General features: G+C 43.7%; 1 protein-coding gene across 1 annotated transcript in view; it reads left to right on the top strand.

Annotated features, from left to right (window-relative positions):
- The first annotated feature begins 12,572 nt into the window (after positions 1–12,572).
- The window catches only part of kirrel3l (kirre like nephrin family adhesion molecule 3, like), a 49,851-nt gene continuing 38,917 nt past the window's right edge, over positions 12,573–23,506 (top strand). Inside the window, 1 exon segment of the mRNA XM_070437309.1 lies at positions 12,573–13,271. Within this exon segment, the coding sequence (XP_070293410.1) occupies positions 13,232–13,271 (40 nt within the window). The 5' untranslated portion in view covers positions 12,573–13,231.

Here is a 23,506-nt window from a genome sequence, read left to right as displayed (position 1 = left end):
CCCACCCATCTTTTGCCAAAGCACAGCCCCCACACAGTAAGAGGGATATCTTCAACCACCAAACTTACAATCCTGAGACAAGGCCGAGTATAGCCCACAAAGATCTCCACGCAAGCACAAACCAAGGGGGGGCGCCAACCCAGACAGGAAGATCACGTTTCAGTGAGCGCACCCCTCCCAGGGCGGCATGAAGAGCCACAGTAAGCCAGTGGACTTCAGCCCCTGTAATAGGGTTAGAGGCCAGAGAATCCCAGTGGGAGAGGGGAACGGCCAGCGAGACAGCAAGGGCGTTCGTTGCTCCAGAGAGTCCCTTTCCGTTCACCTTCACACTCCTGGGCCAGACTAACACTCCAATCATAGTGACCTACTGAGAGATAAGTCTTCAGTAAAGACTTAAGGTGAGACCGAAGTCTACGTCTCTCACATGGGTAGGCAGACCGTTCATAAAAATGGAGATCTATAGGAGAAAGCCCTGCCTCCCGCTGTTTGCTTAGAAATTCTAGGGACAATTAGGAGGCCTGCGTCTTTGACCGTAGCGTACGTATAGGTATGTACGGCAGGACCAACTCGGAAAGATAGGTAGGAGCAAGCCCATGTAACGCTTTATAGGTTAACAGTAAAACCTTGAAATCAGCCCTTGCCTTAACAGGAAGCCAGTGTAGGGAAGCTAGCACTGGAGTAATATGATCAAATTTCTTGGTTCTAGTCAGGATCTAGCAGCCGTATTTAGCACCAACTGAAGTTTATTTAGTGCTTTATCCGGGTAGCCGGAAAGTAGAGCCTTGCAGCAGTCTAACCTAGAAGTAACAAATGCATGGATTAATTTTTCTGCATCATTTTTGGACAGAAAATGTCAGATTTTTGCAATGTTACGTAGATGGAAAAAAGCTGTCCTTGAAACAGTCTTGATATGTTCGTCAAAAGAGAGATCAGGGTCAAGAGTAACGCCGAGGTCCTTCACAGTTTATTTGAGACGACTTTACAACCATCAAGATAATTGTCAGATTTACAGAAGATCTCTTTGTTTCTTGGGACCTAGAACAAGCATCTCTGTTTTGTCTGAGTTTAAAAGTAGAAAGTTTGCAGCCATCCACTTCCTTATGTCTGAAACACAGGCTTCTAGCGAGGGCAATTTTGGGGCTTCACCATGTTTCATTGAAATGTACAGCTGTGTGTCATCCGCATAGCAGTGAAAGTTAACATTATGTTTTCGAATAACATCCCCAAGAGGTAAAATATATAGTGAAAACAATAGTGGTCCTAAAACGGAACCTTGTGGAACACCGAAATGTACAGTTGATTTGTCAGAGGACAAACCATTCACAGAGACAAACTGATATCTTTCCGACAGGTAAGATCTAAACCAGGCCAGAACTTGTCCGTGTAGACCAATTTGGGTTTCCAGTCTCTCCAAAAGAATGTGGTGATCGATGGTGTCAAAGGCAGCACTAAGGTCTAGTAGCACGAGGACAGATGCAGAGCCTCGGTCTGACGCCATTAAAAGGTCATTTACCACCTTCACAAGTGCAGTCTCAGTGCTATGATGGGGTCTAAAACCAGACTGAAGCATTTCGTATACATTGTTTGTCTTCAGGAAGGCAGTGAAGTTGCTGCGCAACAGCTTTTTCAAAAAAATTTGAGAGGAATGGAAGATTCGATATAGGCCGATAGTTTTTATATTTTCCGGGTCAAGGTTTGGCTTTTTCAAGAGAGGCTTTATTACTGCCACTTTTAGTGAGTTTGGTACACATCCGGTGGATAGAGAGCCGTTTATTATGTTCAACATAGGAGGGCCAAGCAGCTCTTTCAGTAGTTTAGTAGGAATAGGATCCAGTATGCAGCTTGAAGGTTTAGAGCCATGATTATTTTCATCATTGTGTCAAGAGATATAGTACTAAAACACTTAAGTGTCTCTCCCGATCCCAGGCCCTGGCAGAGCTGTGCAGATCCAGGACAGCTAAGCCCTGGAGGAATATGCAGATTTAAAGAGGAGTCCGTAATTTGCTTTCTAATGATCATGATTTTTTCCTCAAAGAAGTTCATGAATTTATTACTGCTGAAGTGAAAGCCATCCTCTCTTGGGGAATGCTGCTTTTTAGTTAGCTTTGCAACAGTATCAATATAATTTTGGATTGTTCTTATTTTCCTCAATTAAGTTGGAAAAGTAGGATGATCGAGCAGCAGTGAGGGCTCTTCGGTACTGCACGGTACTGTCTTTCCAAGCTAGTCGGAAGACTTCCAGTTTGGTGTGGCGCCATTTCCGTTCCAATTTTCTGGAAGCTTGCTTCAAAGCTCGGGTATTTTCTGTATACCAGGGAGCTAGTTTCTTATGACAAATGTTTTTCGTTTTTAGGGGTGCAACTGCATCTAGGGTATTGCGCAAGGTTAAATTGAGTTCCTCAGTTAGGTGGTTAACTGATTTTTGTCCTCTGACGTCCTTGGGTAGGCAGAAGGAGTCTGGAAGAGCGTCAAGGAATTTTGTTGTTGTCTGAGAATTTATAGCACGACTTTTGATGCTCTTGGTGGGGTCTGAGCAGATATTTGTTGCGATTGCAAACGTAATAAAATGGTGGTCCGACAGTCCAGGATTATGAGAAAAACATAAGATCTAACAACATTTATTCCATGGGACAAAACTAGGTCCAGAGTATGACTGTGGCAGTGAGTAGGTCCAGAGACATGTTGGACAAAACCCACTGAGTCGATGATGGCTTCGAAAGACTTTTGGAGTGGTCTGTGGACTTCTCCATATGAATATATAAATCACAAAAATTAAAATATGATCTGCTATGACTACAAGGTCTGATAGGAATTCAGGGAACTCAGAGAGGAACGCTGTATATGGCCCAGGAGGCCTATAAACAGTAGCTATAAAAAGTGATTGAGTAGGCTGCATAGATTTCATGACTAGAAGCTCAAAAGACGAAAACGTCATTTTTTTTTTTGTAAATTGAAATTTGCTATCGTAAATGTTAGCAACACCTCCGCTTTTGCGGGATGCACGGGGGATATGGTCAATCAATCATTATCAATCATTGTTTTTGAAACCAGTGGACAGCAAGTAAAAAATACACTCTTGCAACATCTGCATAGTGCAGATCCCAGCCAATGGAATAAAAGTGGMGCTTCTATTGCTCAATCTAATTCATGCTGATAAAACCCCATAGGCCTAATGGACACATGCTCAAACTCTCACACTTTGGATAGACTTAAAGGGGCAATCCGTAGTTGCTACATCCATTTTTGGACTGATCAATATATATATATATCCATTGAAACGTATAAATGCCTCATGAGCTTAGTTCATCTGTCACCTCCATGAGAACCCAAAATATAAGCTTGTTTTTCTCCAACGTTTGTAAACATTGAAAATGTAAAGAAACACTGTATAGCCTCATAACATGGTTAAAACAATCATTTTGATATGATGGATGGTCAGTCCTTGCATCCATAGATCTGTCTATTAATCTGAGAGTGGTTACATTTCTCCAGGCCCATCCCTCAGCTTTTTACCAAAACAAAGACGGGGCGGACGTTTTGTTATTGTTTCATCTGTGGATTTGCCCTTTAAACAGCTATATATTATCAAGATATCAAATTGTCACCAACAAAAAGGTAAACAATAGTCCTGTAGCAAATGCAGCATATGGCATTACTTTTTCACATGTAAATAGCACTTTTCAGTCGTGCTCAAAGCATGCCATTTTTGTCTTCTCCTAATGCCAATTAAGGGGAAAGCTTTAGTCCATCATGTCACGTGTCTGCCTAGTTAAATATAGGTTAAATACATTTTTTTATTTTTTTTATTCTTTATTCCACACGCTCTCCCAGGTGTAGTTTGAACCAGCAGCCTCAACCTTTCCTTGTCCCCTGAAGAACAGCATCCCTCCACCACATCCTCTGAGAGACTACCATTACGGCATAAACAGCATCCAACAGGGTGGACATAGCCCTATGTTGACAGAGTTGACGTGAAATCTAGAAATAGCAATGGCTCGTAGGCGATAGACTACCAACCGCGGTGCTCAGGGTTGGCGTTGTRGCTTTAACAGCCTCTGCAATTGCGCCCGTCAATCAAACATAAAAAATATGCTTAATCGTGGATTTGAGCCCAGACTGACGTCATGTCGTTGGAATTTGAGTGTGGAGGCAGGTTTTGAATGGCATGCATGCCTGGTGGATGAATACCATGGCATTAGCTATGCTGCGCTGTCTGGAAAAGGTATAAGTTCTAATGAGTTATGAGCGTGTAGCTGTATTCAGAGTTACGGTTGACACAGATCAGGACTGCGCTCAATATCACAATTACAGTAAGAGCTGTTGTAATGTTGCTCATATGGTTAGGATAGGGACACCTGCTGCTGGACCCCTGCAAACCCAAATACAGCTACTCCCAGAGACTGCTACTCCCTGAGAGATCAGTTATCATTGGATGTGAAGAATAACACCTGTCCTATTCTTACTTCCTTGTTATTTACATGGACCCCTCTTGGACCCATTTGGGAATTCAGGAGCAGCCTAACGTGATCTTGACATTACAGGACATTTGTACATGGTTGAGTCTGAAAATGTGTGAACTTGCTATTTACATGAATTCCTCTTGGACTCATTTGAGTATTCAGAACACTACTGTGATCATGACATGACAAAACGTATGTAGGGGATTTTGTCTGAAAATGTGTGACTTTTTGTCTGAAAATATTTTAACTTTGACCTGACAGCTTTCAATGCTTTAAGATGTCCAACAATGTCCCTGTACCGAAGCAAGCAAAGGTAACCTACCTAAATGACTATCGCCCTGTAGCACTCACTTCTGTGATCATGATTCTGGTGCTTTGAGAGGCTGTGGTCAAGGACCACATCAGCTCCAACTTACCTGACACCCTGGAAACACTACAATTTGCAAACCGACCCAACAGATCCACGGATGATGCAACCGCCATTGCTCTACACACTGCCCTATCCACCTGGAGAAGAGGAATGCCTATGTGAGAATGCTGTTCCTCGACTACAGCTCAGCCTTTAACATCATAGTCCCCTCCAAGCTTGTCACTAAGCTCAAGGCACCTCCCTCTGCAACTGGATCCTGGACTTCCTGACAGGCAGACCCCAGGCAGTGAGGGTAGGCAACAACACCTCCTCCATGCTAACCCTCAACACGGGTGTCCCCCAGGGGTGTGTGCTCAGTCCCCTCCTGTACTCCCTTTACACTCACAAGTGGGTGGCCGCGCACAACTCCAACATCATCATTAAGTTTGTTGATGGCACGAAGGTGGTGGGCCTGATCGCCGATGGCGACGAGACAGCCTACAGGAGGTTAGAGCCCTGGCAGAGTGGTGCCAGGAAAACAGCCTCTCCCTCAACGTTAGCAAAACCAAGGAGCTGTTCGTGGACGACAGGAAACAGAGGGCAGTGTGAACCCCCTTATTAACATCGGTGTGGCTGCAATGGAGAGGGTCAAAAGCTTCAGCATGTCCCAGAGGACATGTTCGTCTCTTCAACCTCAGGCGACTGAAGACATTTGGCATGGGCCATCAGAACCTCAATAAGTTCTACAGCTGCACAATTGAGAGCATCTTGACCGGATGCATCACCGCCTGGTACGGCAACTGCACCGCCCTCAACCACAAGGCTCTACCGAGGGTGGTGCTGATGGCCCAATACATCACCGGGGCCGAGCTCCCTGCCCTCCAGGACATCTTTACCAGGCGGTATTTGAGGAAAGCCCAGAAGATCGTCAAGGACTCCAGTCACCCGGGCCACGGACTGTTCACTCTGTTGCTATCTGGTAAGCGGTATCGGAGCATCAGGTCTTAGACCAACATGCGCCGAAACAGATTCTACCACCAGGCCACCCGACTGCTAAACAGCTAACCCTACGTGTATATCCCTACACAGACCTGCACTTTAGAGACTATATGCACCTCAAAGACTATCTTCTCCTTAGAGATTACTTTCTATGACTCTCCACACATTCAACCCTTACACACAAACACACACACAAACACTCACACACAAGTACACACACACACTCAGAATCACACACAAACACACACACTTGTAAATACAGTCTATTATTACTATGCATACAACCTCTTCTTTTACTTGTTATTTTTGACTTGACTCTAATTATTGTTATTGTCGTTATTGACTGATGTACTGCAATGTTGAGGGAACTAGCACACAAGCATTTCGCTGCACCTTTTATACCTGCTGTAAACTGTGTACGTGATGAAGACAATTAGATTAGATTTCAATCAGATTTTCATATTTTGAGAAGAAACTCAATGAGTCACATTCTTTAAGTGTTTTCTTAGTTAGAGATTTCTATATATTATTATAGAAGCCGTGCTTTTCTTCCTTTTGTTGATAATGAAGTCTATGTCATACTGTTTGATATTCATTCAAACTAAACACACACTGTGTGTCGTTGGTAAGAACACTTTTTTATTCCACTTGAACGTTGGATCAGCTTTCCAATCAGACAGAAGAGAATGCACCAATTGTAATTGCAAGGCTCCGCTTCGGCATTGGCCGACGTTGACGTTTCTTTTTTAATTGACCCCAGGTCAAATAGGGACTGAGATAATATTTTGTTCAATTTTTCTTATTTCCCCGGGAATTGCATTTCCATATAACTTTATTTCATGCTTTATTTATAACCCTTCTTGCAATTACCATGCAAACGACATCTTAACTGCCACCCTTTCTCTCACTGAACAGTTTAGTAAATATCAAACTGTATTCATTATTAATAAACCCACAGCCGAAAAACCCTCTTTTTATACATATATAAATAATTCACATGCTGAAAAGCTTGGGGAGTATGGGTGCCCTCCATTTGATATTACAGAGACCAGCTTAATTAAGAGCATTGCTATGAGTGACACTAACACATGCTGGCTGCATCAGAACTGTCTTCTGCTGGAGAGAAGAGTTGTTGTTGATCACACGTCACAATCGAACTTGCCACCAGGTGAAAGACTTTACACAATGGATGTTGATGTTTACAGCTGTGGAACCTAACCCCCTCAGTTTTAGGGCTCCCATTTACCCCCCCCCCCCCCCCCCACACACACACAAACTCTCTCTCACACACACACACACACAAACTCTCTCTCACACAACACACACAGACACACATTTAATACACCCACACTACATAGGTTTGATCTACACAGCTGCTGCCGCCTTTTGGCAAGCTGTTTCTTACATCAACATGTGTTTGCTGGCAGGGGACCCTGAACGTTTGCATTACAGCACGGCAATAAACAGTGACTGAGGCCCCAGGGTTTATTAGAAAACTATTGTTTGGGGAAAACCCTTTGAGCTTTGAATGTAATTATTGAGTAGTAGAACAACATTACCGTCCAACTCTGACATACAGTATGTTTCGGAAATTATTTTAAATTAGCAGGAAAGGACACATCTGCAAATTACCCCGCTCTATTCTGACTCATGTTGTGTCCATCATTCTCTCACATTGTTTAGTGTCAGACGCGAAATCTCATCTTTTCTAGTGATCTCTTCAAACAGTAATTATCAGTAACCTGAGTAGTGAGAATGTGATAGGCTAGATCAGAGTTGTGTGGGAACGTCAACAGGGATTGTTTGAGCCAATGCCTGGGCATGGGCGATCAATCAGTTAATTGATTGCCCCTTTATTAGATTAATCAATGGTTAAGGAATAATTAACGAATAACACCAAAGTAGTAGGCTAGTCTATAAAAGAGAACAGACTGTGGTCCTGTGTGGCTCAGCTGGTAGAGCATGGCACATGCAAAGCCATGGTTGTGGGTTTGATCCCCACAGGGGACCTGTATGAACTCAATACTGTAAGTCACTCAGGATAAGAGTGTCTGCTAAATGTAAAAAATGGATGGAATTTTGGATACAAATCAACCATTAGGACTATGTTTGGTGGTCTTTGGAGAAGGATGCTGCCCAATTTTAGTGCGGTGCCCAGGCATTGAATTTGAGGTTAAAGCATTATTGGTAGAATGGCAGAGTTCCGCATAGGCAATGCAGAGAAAGTTCAACTCTTCTTTTCTGGGGTCTGACAGACATAACACAATACCATGAACGTTTTCTTCTCCAATTCCAACTATGATGTGATTAGTCTTTTTCATCCTTATGTTTTAAATCAATATTTAGACTACAACTGGATGTGTGGGGTATAATATTAATATTTTGTCATTTATAATCAAGTGAAATTAGATCTCTAAACGCGTTTTAATATATACCAGTATGGGAACCTAAACATAAATAAGCCACTTGAAAGAGAGAAAAAATGTCATTAATTTTAAATTAAGTATCATTTTAAGTAACATTTTAAGTGAGTATGTTTGGGGCAAAATGCTAAATGCCCCCAGGGCAATCAATGCAACTCAATGGTACCTATATGTCCAAATCATCTATAAATAACTTATTTGAGTTACACAATCAATTTTGAGATACTTTAGGATGATTTGGACAGGAAGGGTGAAAATAAAAAGAGGGCCATATATCAAAACCTCATCATAGTGTGACACCCTGAACTGTTTCACCTGTCTTGTGCTTGTCTCCACCCACCACCAGGTATCTCCCATTTTTACATTTACATTTACATTTAAGTCATTTAGCAGACGCTCTTATCCAGAGCGACTTACAAATTGGAAAGGACCCTGGGCAGAGCCATTTGTCCCCATTATCTCCTGTGTATTTATACTTCGTTTTCTGTTTGTCTGTTGCCAGTTCGTCTTGTCCCGTCAAGTCCTACCAGCGTGTTCCCGTGTTTCCTGTGCTCTAGTTTTTGTATTTCTTAATCTTTCCAGTTTTGACCTTTCTGCCTGTCCTGACCCTGATCCTGCCTTCCGTTCTGTACCTGCTTGACTCTGATTTGGATTATGACTCATTGCCTGCCTTGACTTACATTTTGCCTGCCCCTTGTACTTTAATAAACTCTGAGTCTCGTACTATCCGCCTCCTGTGTCTGTATTTGGGTCTTAGCCTGAGTCCTGATAAATAGTGAGGATATTAATAGTGAGATGTGTAATGTCATTTTGTTAATATATTTGATTTATTTAATTCAAATAAGACACCTAGCTTTTAAAAGTAAATTACTTGTCACGTTCCTGACCTGTTTTCCTTTGTTTTGTATTTGTTTTAGTTGGTCAGGGCGTGAGTTGGGTGGGTTGGTCTAGGTTTGATTTTCTATGTTGGGATTTTGTGTTCGGCCTGGTATGATTCTCAATCAGAGACAGCTMTCAATCGTTGTCCCTGATTGAGAATCATACTTAGGCAGCCTGGGTTTCACCTGTGTTTTGTGGGTGTTTGTTCCTGTGTCAGTGTTTGGGCCACACAGGACTGTTTCAGGTTAGTCACGTTTGTTGGTTGTATTTTGTAGTGTTTGTTGTTTCCCATTAAAATATGAATACTTACCAATCCGCATCTTGGTCCGATCCATGCTCCTCCTCGTCTGAGGAGGAGAACGACTACGACAGCTGTTACATTACTAAAAAATTCTAAAATAAAACATATTGTCACGACTTCCGCCGAAGTCGGTTCCTCTCCTTGTTCAGGCGGCGTTCGGTGGTTGACGTCACCGGCTTTCTAGCCATCGCCGATCCACCTTTCATATGTCCTCTTGTCTTGTTTTCCTACACACCTGATTTCAATTCCCTCAGTATTAGACATGTATATAACCCTCTGTTCCCCCCCATGTCTGTGTGTAGAATTGTTTGTTTCGTGTGTGTGCACTCTAGACTGGTTTGTGCTGGGTTATGTCAACCCATATTATGTTTAGTGTTCTTAGTGCCGTGTGTTTTGTTCGCCGAAATAAAAGGCTCCTTTGGCTACCCAACTTCTGCTCTCCTGCGCCTGACTCCCTTACAGCCAGTTACGCATACCTAACAGAATTCCACACCCGACCATGGAGTCAGCAGGAGCAGGTACACCGGTAATAGGAGTCGGGGAGCTTGTCAGAGAACARGCTGCGATGCTACAACATCTCGGCGTCGCAATGGTCCATCTCGTTCAGACCAATGGATGTCTAAAATGGATGTCTTCCCCGATAGTGGGGGAAGCGCCCCCTTTCTAATGTTTCTGTTTTTATTGAATAACAACAACAAAATTATTCTGCCTAGTTATTTCCCTTCAAAATGTGTTTGCTGAAGGACACCCAGTATGTACATATCTAAATCTTAGCAAATGTAGCTTTTTTTCTGTCAGAAAATAGACATGTCCCTTAAAACCTCTACCGCTTCTCTCTCCCGGATCCGGGATCCTCCTCATCAAAAAAGCTGACTAGCATAGCCTAGCCTAACGCGACAGGGATATCATATAATATAATTTTCATGAAATCACAAGTCCATACAGCAATGAAAGATAAACATCTTGTGAATCCAGCATTTTAAAATGTTTTATAGCGAAAACACAATATGTATTTCTATTAGCTAACCACAATAGCAAAAGACTCAACCGCATATTTTCACAATTTTTCTACCGCATAGGTAGCTATCACGAAACCGACCAAATAGAGATATAATTAGTCACTAACCAAGAAACAACTTCATCAGATGACAGTCTTATAACATGTTATACAATAAATGTATGTTTTGTTTAAAAATGTGCATATTTGAGGTATAAATCATAGTCTTACATTGCAGCTACCATCAAAAATATCACAAAGCAGCCAGAATAATTACAGAGAGCAACGTGAAATACCTAAATACTCATAAACATTTATGAAAAATACATGGTGTACAGCAAATGAAAGATAAACATCTTTGTAATCCAGCCAATATTTCAGATTTTTTAAGTGTTTACAGCGAAAAAACAATATAGCATTATATTAGCTTACCACAATAGCCAAACACACAAATGCATTTATTAACAGCAAAAGGTAGCGATCGCAAAAACCAGCAAAAGATATAAAATTAATCACTAACCTTGACCAACTTCATTAAATGACAGTCTTATATAACATCAGGTTATACAATACACGTATGTTTGTTCGAAAATGTGCATATTTAGAGCTGCAAACCGTGTATAACATTGTGAATATGTAGCACCGATCACCAGAATGTCCGGAGCTATTTTGGACACTCACCTAATCTGACCAAAGAACTCATAAACTTTACTAAAAAATACATGTTGGACAGCAAATGAAAGATACGCTGGTTCTTAATGCAACCGCCGTGTTAGACTTTAAAAAATAACTTTACCATAACAAACAGCTTACGTTATAGCGAGACAGAGCCCGCCAAAACGGCGGATAATAGGACTCAACATTTTACACAGAAATACGAAATAACATCATAAACTGTTCTTACTTTTGCTGAGCTTCCATCAGAATCTTGTACAAGGAGTCCTTGGTCAAGAATAAATCGTTGTTTGGTTTTAGAATGTCCTTTTCTCCTGTCGAATTCGTGCCACAATGCTAGCCAATGTTGATGACGTTCCCAATTTCTCTCGACGCAGAGAACGGAAAACTCCAAAAGTCCCAATAAACGTTAAATAATCTGATAAAACTCGGTTGAAAAAACATTCTTTACGATGTTATTATCACATGTATCAAATAAAATCATAGCCGGAGATATTAGCCGTGTATACCGAACGCTTATCATAAGACAATATGGAGGTGCGCCTAGGTAGAGAAAGGAAATTCTGGACACGTCATTCCAAAAGCTCTTGTTCGACCTCAGATCAAGCTAGACACCCCATTCCACCTTCCACTGCCTGTTGACATCTAGTGGAAGGCGTATGCAGTGCATGCATATCCATAAATATAAGGCAATTCAATAGGCAGGCACTGAAACAGAGCCTCGTTTTCAGATTTTTCACTTCCTYTCTGGAAGTTTGCTGCCAAATGAGTTCTGTTTTACTCACAGATATAATTCAAACAGTTTTAGAAACTTGAGAGTGTTTTCTATCCAATAGTAATAATAATATGCATATTGTATGATCTAGAATAGAGTACGAGGCCGTTTAAATTGGGCACGATTTTTTACCAAAGTGAAAACAGCGCCCCCTATTAAGAAGAAGTTTTAAAGGAAAACTTCACCCCAAAACTATCTTTTGGTATTTGTTTCATTCGTCCATTGTTGAAATAGTCCCTAAATGTTTTGCATGTCAGCGATCAAGTTTTCAAGATATATAACTTTCAAAATACAGAAATACAGCAGGTATGATGCATAATGATCTGTACAGGTATTTCTGTATTTTGAAAGTTCTATATCTTAAACACTTGATTGCTGACATGCAAAACAATGGGGTGTTTACCCCATTGTTACCATATCAACCCCTACAAAAATGTAAATTATTTATAATCCACATAATAATTCACATTCCCTGTTTCTGCAGGATTGATTTCCTGCTATAGAAAACTGGCTCAAATTAAGATCCTACATCTGTATAGCTCCTCCATATTAGAGATTCAACCCCTTTATGCATATGGATGTTAATCCCCCGGTTGCTCTGTCCCCTGTCAACCAATAGCGGGTCCCCGGGGGCGGCAGCCAGTGAACCCCTCGTCACTAGTTTGTGTTCTTATCAATTGGAAAGGGGAGTTCTCAGCTCCAGCTCACAGCAGCCCCCCCCTTCTGAGATTTTGATATGCCTAAATTCAGAGGATCCTAAACAGATGATTGTCAGTGTGGATTATCTCCCCTAGCAGACTGCTACGAGAAATAGAGGAGAACGAGATAGAGTGTGAGTGTGTATGTATGAGCTGCTGAAGATACAGGGAAAGAGCAGAGCAAGTGAGAGAGGGAGACTCGAGCGGAGGGGTGCGAGAGTAGCAACTTCATTGTGTTTAGGCAGAACCGCGCGAGAAGCAGGACGGAGCGCAGCTCAGCATCAGTACCGACCGGAAAAAGAGAGAATAGCCTTCTGGATACTACTGTGAACAAACAGACGGTGAGATGTACTTCATTCAAAAACCGTCAGTTGCACCAACTTGAGAGGGAAGAGGAATACATTGATCGAACAGAGGATACATATACGCTGTCATACTGAAAAAGTTCCTAACTATGGAAAATAATTCCTAAATGACTGTTTGCAAAGTTTTCGGACAAAACCAGTGCTTTGAGAAGCATATTGATTTACCCAAGCAGTGGTATTGCTTTGCACCYCGGTGGAGAATAACCAGCAAGCGGCAGCCCTCACCCCAGTCGCATTGACGGAACAATAGATTCCCGTCCTACACTTTCGGGGAAAACACAGCCGAACCGGCGACAGAAGACAAGATAAAATGTTGCCGTTTTACCTCGTCCTTTGCCTTATGGGAACAGGTAAGAAAACCGTTCTTGTCACGTTTTTTTTTGCTGGTTGTTTTTCTGCGCTATTGCTATAAACTCATGAGATGCTCGCTCCGTGTTCCGTTCAGGGCGCGCTGCGTCAAACTGTAGCCTAGTCGATGCGCTATGCTGTCGGGGATGAGAGAGGAGATAATATTGCGGCTCTGCTTTTGCTCTGAGGAACTATAGTTTTTCTAGGGATGTTGAGACAAAGTTCCGCTACTGAAAGAGCTGACCCGGGGTACTGGTTGAATGGCACTAACGCCGACCCTTACCAAAGCGCACAGTGGCGAGGTGATGCGGTTTTTGTTGTTTTACGCATCAGGCTATTTATCTGCTGTAGGCTAGGCGGGGTGGTTTTTTTTGCTGATCGTTTGGAAACAGTCCATCATGTTAGTGCACGGGTTTCTTTGATATGCAGACATAAGGCTAAAGACGATGCTAACATATCAAAACTCGTGTAATACGGGATTGTTGCCACTGAGGTATGCGGTGACATCAGAAGTCGCTGTTGAAGCAAATGGTTTTGTGTGTGAGAGTGAGTGAAAGAGAGAGAGCACGAGACAGATAGAAAGAGAAAGATATATAAATAGATGAAGCAGAGAGATAAAAGAGAGAAGCACGGAGAGGAAGAGTTTATAGCCGCCTCTAGATATTCGCACTAGTCTACCAGGCGAAGGATAGTAGCCTATGATGTTGGCCACAGGTATCACCGATCATAATTTCAAATGAGATGTGGGGGGGAAATACAAAAACGAGCAACATGTATAGCCTAGTAGAGATAACCTGGGAACATTCCCTTAATGCAGCCAAGCAGACCTTAAAATGCACCAGCTAGGACTCGACCTCTCCACCCCGACACACTCCCTCTCTCGCCCCACACACCCCCTATCTCACCCATATTTAATTTATTTTTGAATGGGCTTTATATTTGAAGCACAAAGTGGAATTGCATGGGGATTGAAGCGTGTGAGGAAACCACGTTATATTGTAAGACCGCCGCAGCAAGCTCTCCATCCCTTTTTTAGCCGACCTTTACAGAAGTTTATCAAAGGCCACTGTGTGTCATTTATATAAAAATATATACTAGCCTATTATGCAACCTGTATTTGTAATTTATCAGACAACACTATTGTATTATTATTCTATATCGAAAGTAACAATGTAGCCTAACCTCTAGTAGCCTATTAAGTTGAATCAGACCTCACTCAGCCGAAAGTCCAGACCAAATAGGTTTAAGAGGGGGACAGCTAGGCTATGTCTCGTTGTAAGTGCATAAACAGCCATGGGGTTGGATTTGAGACGGTTTTTAAACACAAGTCTCCAATTAATAATTCCATAGCCAAACGCAGCTAGGTGGAAAAGGCTGCACCACCACTAGGCTACACAGAAAAGGTCAAACATGAAACGATCTAGAAATAAAGAAAATGTCTATTAATAAAGGCAGCCAACAGACCCCGGGCATGGTGCAATGATTTTTCTTTTATCTGTCCAACCGCTCGTTTGTGTTATTTTTTCGTGAGGACTTCAGCCACCGGGGGCAATCGTCTGATGGGAGTCAACATTGGCGTGTCAATCATTTGTGTAGTGGCCTTTGCCAATGATAGTTTACTATAACTGTCGCTGTACTTATTTATATGTCTCTTCAATGTCCAATTAGTGTTCCTCTTAGGAAAGGAGGTTTCACATTCAACTGTTCCAAACAATGGGTCTTTCTTTTACATTTACATTTACATTTAAGTCATTTAGCAMACGCTCTTATCCAGAGCGACTTACAAATTGGTGCATTCACCTTTTGATAGGCTACTAATCTTGGCTGTGTGTGTGTGCATGTGTGTGTTATTATGTGCTAGAAAATCAGTTTTTGTGGCCTTTGAATGGTTATGCAATATCAACATGCCTGACATAATATAAGTAAAACCCATATAGAGCAAATAAAACCTCTAGGGTACTTTTTCTATAGTTACAGCACAGTAGGCAATATTGGCTATTGCGTTATTCTGTAAGAATACATAATCCTTTATTAATCCCCCAGAGAGGAAATGTGATTGCACCAGCGAAAACATACATCATTCTGTATGGAAAGTAAACAACAATGGCCCCTTTGATTGAGTGAGACCAATGTCATAGAAAATGTACAGTTGAAGTCGGAAGTTTACATACACTTAGGTTGGAGTCATTAAAACTCGTTTTTCAACCACTCCACAAATTTCTTGTTAACAAACTATAGTTTTGGCAAGTCGGTTAGGACATCTACTTTGTGCATGACACAAGTAATATTTCCAACTATTGTTTACAGACAGATTATTTCACTTATAATTGTATCACAATTCCACTGTATCACAATTCCAGTGGGTCAGAAGTTTACATACGCTAAGTTGACTGTGCCTTTAAACAGCTTGGAAAATTCCAGAAAATTATGTCATGGCTTTAGAAGCTTCTGAAAGGCTAATTGACATCATTTGAGTCAATTGGAAGTGTACCTGTGGATGTATTTCAAAGCCTACCTTCAAACTCAGTTCCTCTTTGCTTGACATCATGGGAAAATCAAAAGAAATCAGCCAAGACCCCAGAAAAGAAATAGAGACCTCCACAAGTCTGGTTCATCCTTGGGAGCAATTCCCAAACACCTGAAGGTACCACGTTCATCTGTACAAACAATAGTTCGCAAGTATAAACACCATGGGGGACCACTGAGCCGTCATACCGTGCAGGAAGGAGACGCGTTCTGTCGCCTAGAGATGAACGTACTTTGGGGCGAAAAGTGCAAATCAATCCCAGAACAACAGCAAAGGACCTTGTGAAGATGCTGGAGGAAACGTGTACGAAAGTATCTATATCCACAGTAAAACGAGTCCCACTGCTCCAAAACTGCCATAAAAAGCCAGAATACGGTTTGCAACTGCACACGGGGACAAAAATAGTTATTTTTGGAAACATGTCCTCTGGTCTGATGAACCAAAAATAGAACTGTTTGGCCATAATGACCATCGTTATGTTTGGAGGAAAAAGGGTGAGGCTTGCAAGCTGAAGAACACCATCCCAACCGTGAAGCACGGGGGTGGCAGCATCATGTTGTGGGGGTGCTTTGCTGCAGGATGGACTGGTGCACTTCACAAAATAGATGGCATCATGAGGTAGGAAAATTATGTGGATATATTGAAGCAACATCTCAAGACATCAGTCAGGAAGTAAAAAATTGGTCGCAAATGGGTCTTACAAATGGACAATGACTCCAAGCATACTTCCAAAGTTATGTCAAAATGGCTTAAGGACAACAAAGTCAAGGTATTGGAGTGGCCATCACAAAGCCCTGACCTCAATCCTATAGAAAATGTGTGGGCGGAACTGAAAAAGCGTGTGCGAGCAAGGAGGCCTACAAACCCGACTCAGTTACACCAGCTCTGTCAGGAGGAATGGGCCAAAATTCACCCAACTTATTGTGGGAAGCTTGTGGAAAAACAACATTTGCTCCAAGTTAAACAATTTAAAGGCAATGCTACCAAATACTAATTGAGTGTATGTAAACTTCTGACCCACTGGGAATGTGATGAGAGAAATAAAAGCTGAAATAAACCATTCTCTCTACTATTATTCTGACATTTCACAATCTTAAAATAAAGTGGTGATCCTAATTGACCAAAGACAGGGAATTCTTACTAGGATTAAATGTCAGGAATTGTGAAAAACTGAGTTTAAATGTATTTGGCTAAGGTGTATGTAAACTTCCGACTTCAACTGTATATTTTCATACCCAACCCCTCATTGCTCTATTTTTATGCATGTGTGTTGTTGTTTCCAGTTTCCACGCCTTTCAACAAACATTTCCTTAGTTTTGGTGTATTATTAACGCCGGCTTTGATTCGGCTCTAGATAAAGGCTTCAAATCCCCCGACCCCTCGGATTCAGAGGATCTTACTTCTTCCAATTAACATTGAGCATCCAGGAGTAAAGTAAAGCGCTTTCGGTCAACGCTTCAGTAAATTAATTAAAAACAAAATGTTTATTGGCAGTTAAGCCGTGTTTTCTTCCCACTGTCTTTGATAAACGAGAGCCGAGTACTGACACATGGGGAGGCAGTAATTAAATTTAAATGTTGAATCAGAATACACAACGTTGTCACACTGACACCCACTCTCCTCTGGGAGGAGAAGAGAGAGGAGATGGAGATGGAACGCCTGCTGGAACTGGAACACAAGCACAAACAGACTTTTCCCTCCTAAAGAATTGTCAACGAGGGTCGGGAAATACAGTATTCCCCTAACTATTGACTGTGAGGAGCACAAACAAACAACAGCAGAGTTCCAGGGTCCTAGTGGATCCATTCCTGACAAACAAACACCACAAATGGCAAACAAACTMTAATGTKCCATTTGTCATGGTAGAGTAGTCATAGATTTACTCTGTGTCTGTCACGCATGTTTTTCTCATCAGATCATCAGAGAGAGGGGAGGGGGTAGAGGGGACCGAGTGTAAGATGACACCAGCAGCAGAACAATTCCTTGACAGACAAGACAGCAGCTGAATGGGGAGGGGCAGCAGCCAGCATGGTTCACAGGCTGCAACACAAACACACACACACACACACACACACACACACACACACACACACACACACACACACACACACACACACACAGTCCCAGAAAACTTGGTTGTTCAATGCTTGTTCACCCATCCATATGTATGTCCTCTCTGTGGCCCTCCTCTGCAGCAGGAGCAACGGCAGCATCTATCCATCATTTGCTTTCTCAGAATGTCCCCTGGCTTCCCACTGGAATTGGATTCCACCCTGCATCAGTATTCCGAGTAATCTTCAATGAGCTCTTTTTTGGAACCTTTAGCTTTGGTTTGCTGAGTCTCATTGGGTAAGTTCAAAGGCTGGTAGCTGAGATCACACGTTTCCCTCGCTGCTTTTTCCTCAAGTCCTGGCTGTCGCCACTCYTGTRTKAASCCAGTGAAGCACCCTGAAAATGCATTACCAGCACCATCCTCCTCTGAACTTGCCCAGTGAGGGGAATGTGTTGTGGGGCATTAGTAAGTCTAGTAGAACTCATCTACACACAAACAAACACAGCCTTCCACCATGGATATACTGTAAATACACAATGAGGCCTAGACAGGCACCATCAGAGGAACATATAGCTTTGCCTCCTTGACCCCCCCCCCCCTCCCCCTTCCCCATTAGCAGAGATTTGTCCTGGATCTGAGCTGTGTGGCAGAAATATTTCTGGGCGATTCGGTAGCAGCGTGGCTAGGGAAGTTTGTTTTAGAGGGACCGTGCATATTTCATGAGCCTCTGCTGCTTTGAATTCTTGCGGAGGAGTCAGGCTTGGGCGGAGTGAGTGGGGGGACAGAGGAGTGGGGTTTGTAGGGAGAGGGAGGAGGAGGAGAGAGACAGGACTCAGAAGTGTAACTACCAGTGTGATGATCAAGTTGACACGCGGCGGGAAAACACTAGGGAATACCATGGACCATCATTAACTTCTCTCCATCTTTCTCTCCTTTCCCCCCTATCTCTCTCCCTCATTTTCTATATGTTGCTGTGGGGGGTTGGGGGGGGCAGAGGGGGAGAAGAGAAGCCAAGTTGAGGATGTGTCAGACCAGGGGTGCACAGTCACAATAGCGCTGACGCAGCAGAATCCGTCTTGTGTAGAAGTCTGTTGCATTATTTAGGAGACGCACCCATGGTAAAGATATGGATGAGTTTGGCCTACTTTGATTCCCACACTAGGAGTGCTCTCTACAATGGCCCATGGCTCAAACTGGTGGAGATTTGATTTCCAGACAGACCTCATAGACTATGGAAAGGAATAGGATTCAGGGGAGGGGGCACAAATCAAACTTTAAAGGTCGTTTTTGTTCATTGCATGAGAGCTCTTAAGATTTGTTTTGTTTTGAGTGAAATTGTAGACACTTACTCGTGAGCACTCTGCAAGAGTTATTCCCCCAGACAGTACACTCAGAAAACCAACAATTCATATCCATTCCCGACCACATCTTAACCTTTTGTAGAGAGCCCTCCTTTCCCTGCACTTTCACTTTCCCTCCAGTAACTCAGAACTTACTCATCCGAAGGTACCAACAGACACAACACAACAGACATACACAGACAGTCACACAGACAGACAGACAGACAGACAGACAGACAGACAGCAGACAGCAGACAGACAGACAGACAGACAGACAGACAGACAGACAGAAGGCAACACAGACGCAGGCAGACAGACAGACAGACAGACAGACAGACAGACAGACAGACAGACAGACAGACAGACAGACAGACAGACAGACAGACAGACAGACAGACAGACAGACAGTGATATAGACATACGTAGAAAGACAGTCATACAGTCATACAGGGGTGCAGAGGAGAGAAGCTATAACAATGGGTTACTGTGTCTTCCAGCCACAAGACATGTTCACGCACACTGGCATTGTCTTCTTCCTCGGACCTCGCCTCCTTGACTAACAACACAATGACCCCTGGGGTCTTCCTCACTCATCTTTGGCCCCCAATCCCCCCAACCCCCACCCCCTCAACAACTTTGCTGTGTACAGAGGCAGAAATCGGAGGGAGAAAATAAACAATGGGGCTTCATAAAACAAGCTCTGTCTCGCTAATCAGCTTTGCCATGCGGGGAAACAGAGATAAAGAACTTGGCATTGTGTCCAGGGGCCTTGTTATCAGCTGTTAGCTACTTCACTGGATGTAGTTGATGGCACGGCTCAACACAACAGGGAAGGCCTTGTGTTGTGTGGGCAGCCAGGCAAGATATGCTGGAGCTGTACTACCAGCTGGGGCACTTGGCCACTTCCATCCCTGTCTTTGTCTCTCTCTCGCTTCCTCTCTCTTCGCTCTATTTTCTCCCCCTCTTTTCATCCCCTCTCTCTCCCCCCCCTCTCTCTCTCTCCCCCCCTCTCTCTCTCTCTCTCTCTGCTCTCTCTCTCTAACTCTGTTTCTCTAACTCTCACTGCTCTCTAACTCTGTTTCTCTAACTCTCACTGCTCTCTCCTTCCCTTACTTCTCTCCTCGTCTCTGTCTTTGCATGTCCTCACCTCTGTTTCCCTCCGGGGCAGAGGAAGATCCTTGCAGGAAGTGACACATAAAGACAGGGACAATGGAGGGGCTGTGTCAGCTTCCTCTTCCAAATAACTGGTCCACACACATGCCTCCCGGCCCCTCAGCCTCTCAGCCCAGGGCCCCTACCAGTCCTACAGCAGCCCCACTTCCATCCACTGCCGGCAGATTACTGGGCTCTATTATCACCCACTGATTAGAATACAGTAGGGAGAGAGCAGAGGCTGTTTACTCTCTGCATTCTCCTCCACCAAACTGTGGTACAGCGAGGGAACCCTGGGTTAATTCTTTACAAATCATTACAACAGAGCCCAGTGAGAGAGAGTAGAGCAGTAGCACAGCCACTGTGTCCAAACAGTAGCAAGCCAGCTAGCTATTTTAGGGAAATACATTTTATTTGTTTTATTTTGGGGGGGTGTCACATTTTTTMGGGGGGTGTCACATCTTTCTAGAGAGATGTATCCCAATTTGGCAAGACCTCCAACCCAAGAAACCCAGAGAGTATAGAGAGAGCTCCAACATACTAGACCAAACATTAGTTTTTATTTTCCAATCAATTRCTGCCCTCCAAGACAAGAATTTCCTATCTCCTGCCGAGACACAGAAACCAACAGCAAATTGAAATGTATCTCCCGTGTTGCAGCAATATCTGGGCCTWTGTTATCTTCACTAGCCGTGTTCCTCAACCTTSTTTTAAAGATTGCCCTGTTGGGGGGTGATTCTGGCAGCTGYGAAGYGYCTGAGGGGGAAAAACCCATGCGGTTATGAATCCTGTGAGAAGCTATTTATTTGTCTATCTATATATTTTCTACTTATTTATCTATTTTTATTCCCCACTCAATCCGTTCTTGAGATGCGGTCCGATTTTCAGTGGCTCCTCTTGAGCAGAGGGACGTTAATATCATGTGGCCATTGTGTGTTATTTTGGAGGGTTGTTGTGTGTGCACGTCCATAAGTGACTCATGAGGAGCTTATCAAAGCAACGCCCTAAACTATGTGTTGCTCATAGTACACCACCACACCACACACACACCACCACACACACACACACACACACACACACACACACACACACACACACCACACAACACCACACACACACCACACACACACACACACACACACACACACACACACACACACACACACACACACACTAAGACAGGGGGTCAAGGGCATGCATTGGGGCAGAGGATGATGAGCTGAGATGAGTGTTTCCCATCTTTGGGGCTATGTGCCCTTTATGGAGCGGTTAGTCAAAGCCCGACTGTCTAATTAATGACGCTCTATCTCTCAGGATGTCATGTCTCCACTCAACTCAACCCAACCAGGGGGAAAGGAATGCACTCAAGGAAACAAGTGATGGCCTGGCTGGGCTGGGTGGACATTACAGAGACCAGAGGGTTGAGTGCGTGAAGGAAGAAAACTCCCATGCTCCCCTGGGCTTCAGGTCCCCACCTACCCCTCTCTCTCTGTCTCCTTCTTTCTTTCTCTGTCTTTCTTTCTTTCTCCTCCTCAAACAAAGAGCTCCATCTTCCTGCTTCCTGACAGTTTAAACTGACAGGAATCTGAGGGCAAATATTGTGATAGTGACTCAACCGTTAACAAAAATATTGGGCTCGGCGGTCGGGAAAGGAAACTGCTTCTTAAACTCTCTTTCTCCTCCTCCTTCTCTCAGTGAGAACGGTAGGTCTCTCTGCCTCTCTGTGTTGTTTTGAGAGGCAGACAGCTGGGTGAAGGGTTGGCAGAAAGTGTAGCCACTTTTTTTCTTCTCTCCCTTCTCCTCCAGCGGGGAATTTAGAGCAAGGCTTTGAAACTCTGTGGGAGGCCGCTAGGAAAGCCGGCCAATTTGCTATCAACTGAGGGGTGTCAGTCAAAGCTCATCGATCAGGCTTTTAACTGCGGCTCCCTCAATGTACAAACATTGTAATTTTATCAAGCTGTGTTGGAGAGGAGAGGCGCGGTGAGGGGTGGGGCGACAGCCAGGGACGGTGGAGGGTTTGGGGGATAGGGGTGAGAGTCAGTAGGRGGGTAAGGTGGGTCTCCAACTTCTGTGGTGATGAAAAGCAGGAGCTTCATACAGCGAGAGGCATTGGAGATCCTCTGGACAGGCGGTTGGGAGGAGATGTTTGTCTGAGCAGAGAGACAGAGAAAGAGAGAGAGCTGTGCCTCAGCCGGGGGAGGAGGGAGGGGAGAGAGAGAGAGAGACACAGAGAGGGAGAGAGAAAGAGAGAGGGGGGGTCAGAAGGATTTACTGCCAGCAGCTTAGCATTTAAGGTAATGTATATGCTTGTATTGGTGTAAAGCGAACCTGTGTTTTTTCTCCCAGCACAGGGTAGCTAAAAGAATAACAAAGATGTAACTGAAGTGAGAATCCGGGGAGGAAGAATTGAAAGGGGTTGTTTCAACGCCTCAGGGCGAAACATTACAACCTGAGGTATCCCTTTGCCATGAAGATGGACTTAAGACACAGAATGTTTTTTGAAGAAGGGGTTTTGTGTGTGTGTGTGTGTGTGTGTGTGTGTGTGGTGTGGTGTGTGTGCTGTGTGTGTGTGTGCGTGTGCGTGTGCGTGTGCGTTGTGCGTGTTGTGCGTTTTATGTGGGTGTGTGTGTGGGTGGGTGAGGTGTTGGAGAGGGAATCTGATCCACTTCAAAACTATCTCAGTTTATTGAGGTAGTGCTAAATAATCAATGGGCCGTGGCCTTTCCTGATCCTGACAACATTCAGTAGAATTCCAGCAGGGTTAGGGTCTGGAGAGCTAAGTGACGCAGGGCGAACCCTATACCCCTCTACATCCCTGCACCCCGCCAGGAGACAGCAGCAGTCCCTCCTAGGGTTGCACCATTCTGGGAACTCCTTATTAAAAGTAGGAGGAGCCGGGAAAGAAACTGATTGTTCCCTCCACAGATTGGCTACTACGCCTTCCTGCTACGGGAATGTCTGTTTGCTTTTGAAAAGTCCCAGCAATGCATGGAACGCTCTGGAGGATAGGGGAGGAAGGAGGAAGGGGGGGGGGGGGGGGGGTCAATAGAGACAACAGCAAAGGATAGAGGTAAGGGAGAAGCAGAGATAGAAAGGGAGGAAAGAGAGAAAGGCTCTAGAGAGAGAGGGAGAGTGTTACAGACACATACACAATAGGGATGACAT

Source organism: Salvelinus sp. IW2-2015, linkage group LG35 (genome assembly GCF_002910315.2).
Source record: "Salvelinus sp. IW2-2015 linkage group LG35, ASM291031v2, whole genome shotgun sequence".
Lineage (NCBI taxonomy): Eukaryota > Metazoa > Chordata > Actinopteri > Salmoniformes > Salmonidae > Salvelinus > Salvelinus sp. IW2-2015.
The sequence above is the reverse complement of the archived record's forward strand: the minus strand, read 5'-3'. Positions and strand labels throughout refer to the sequence as shown.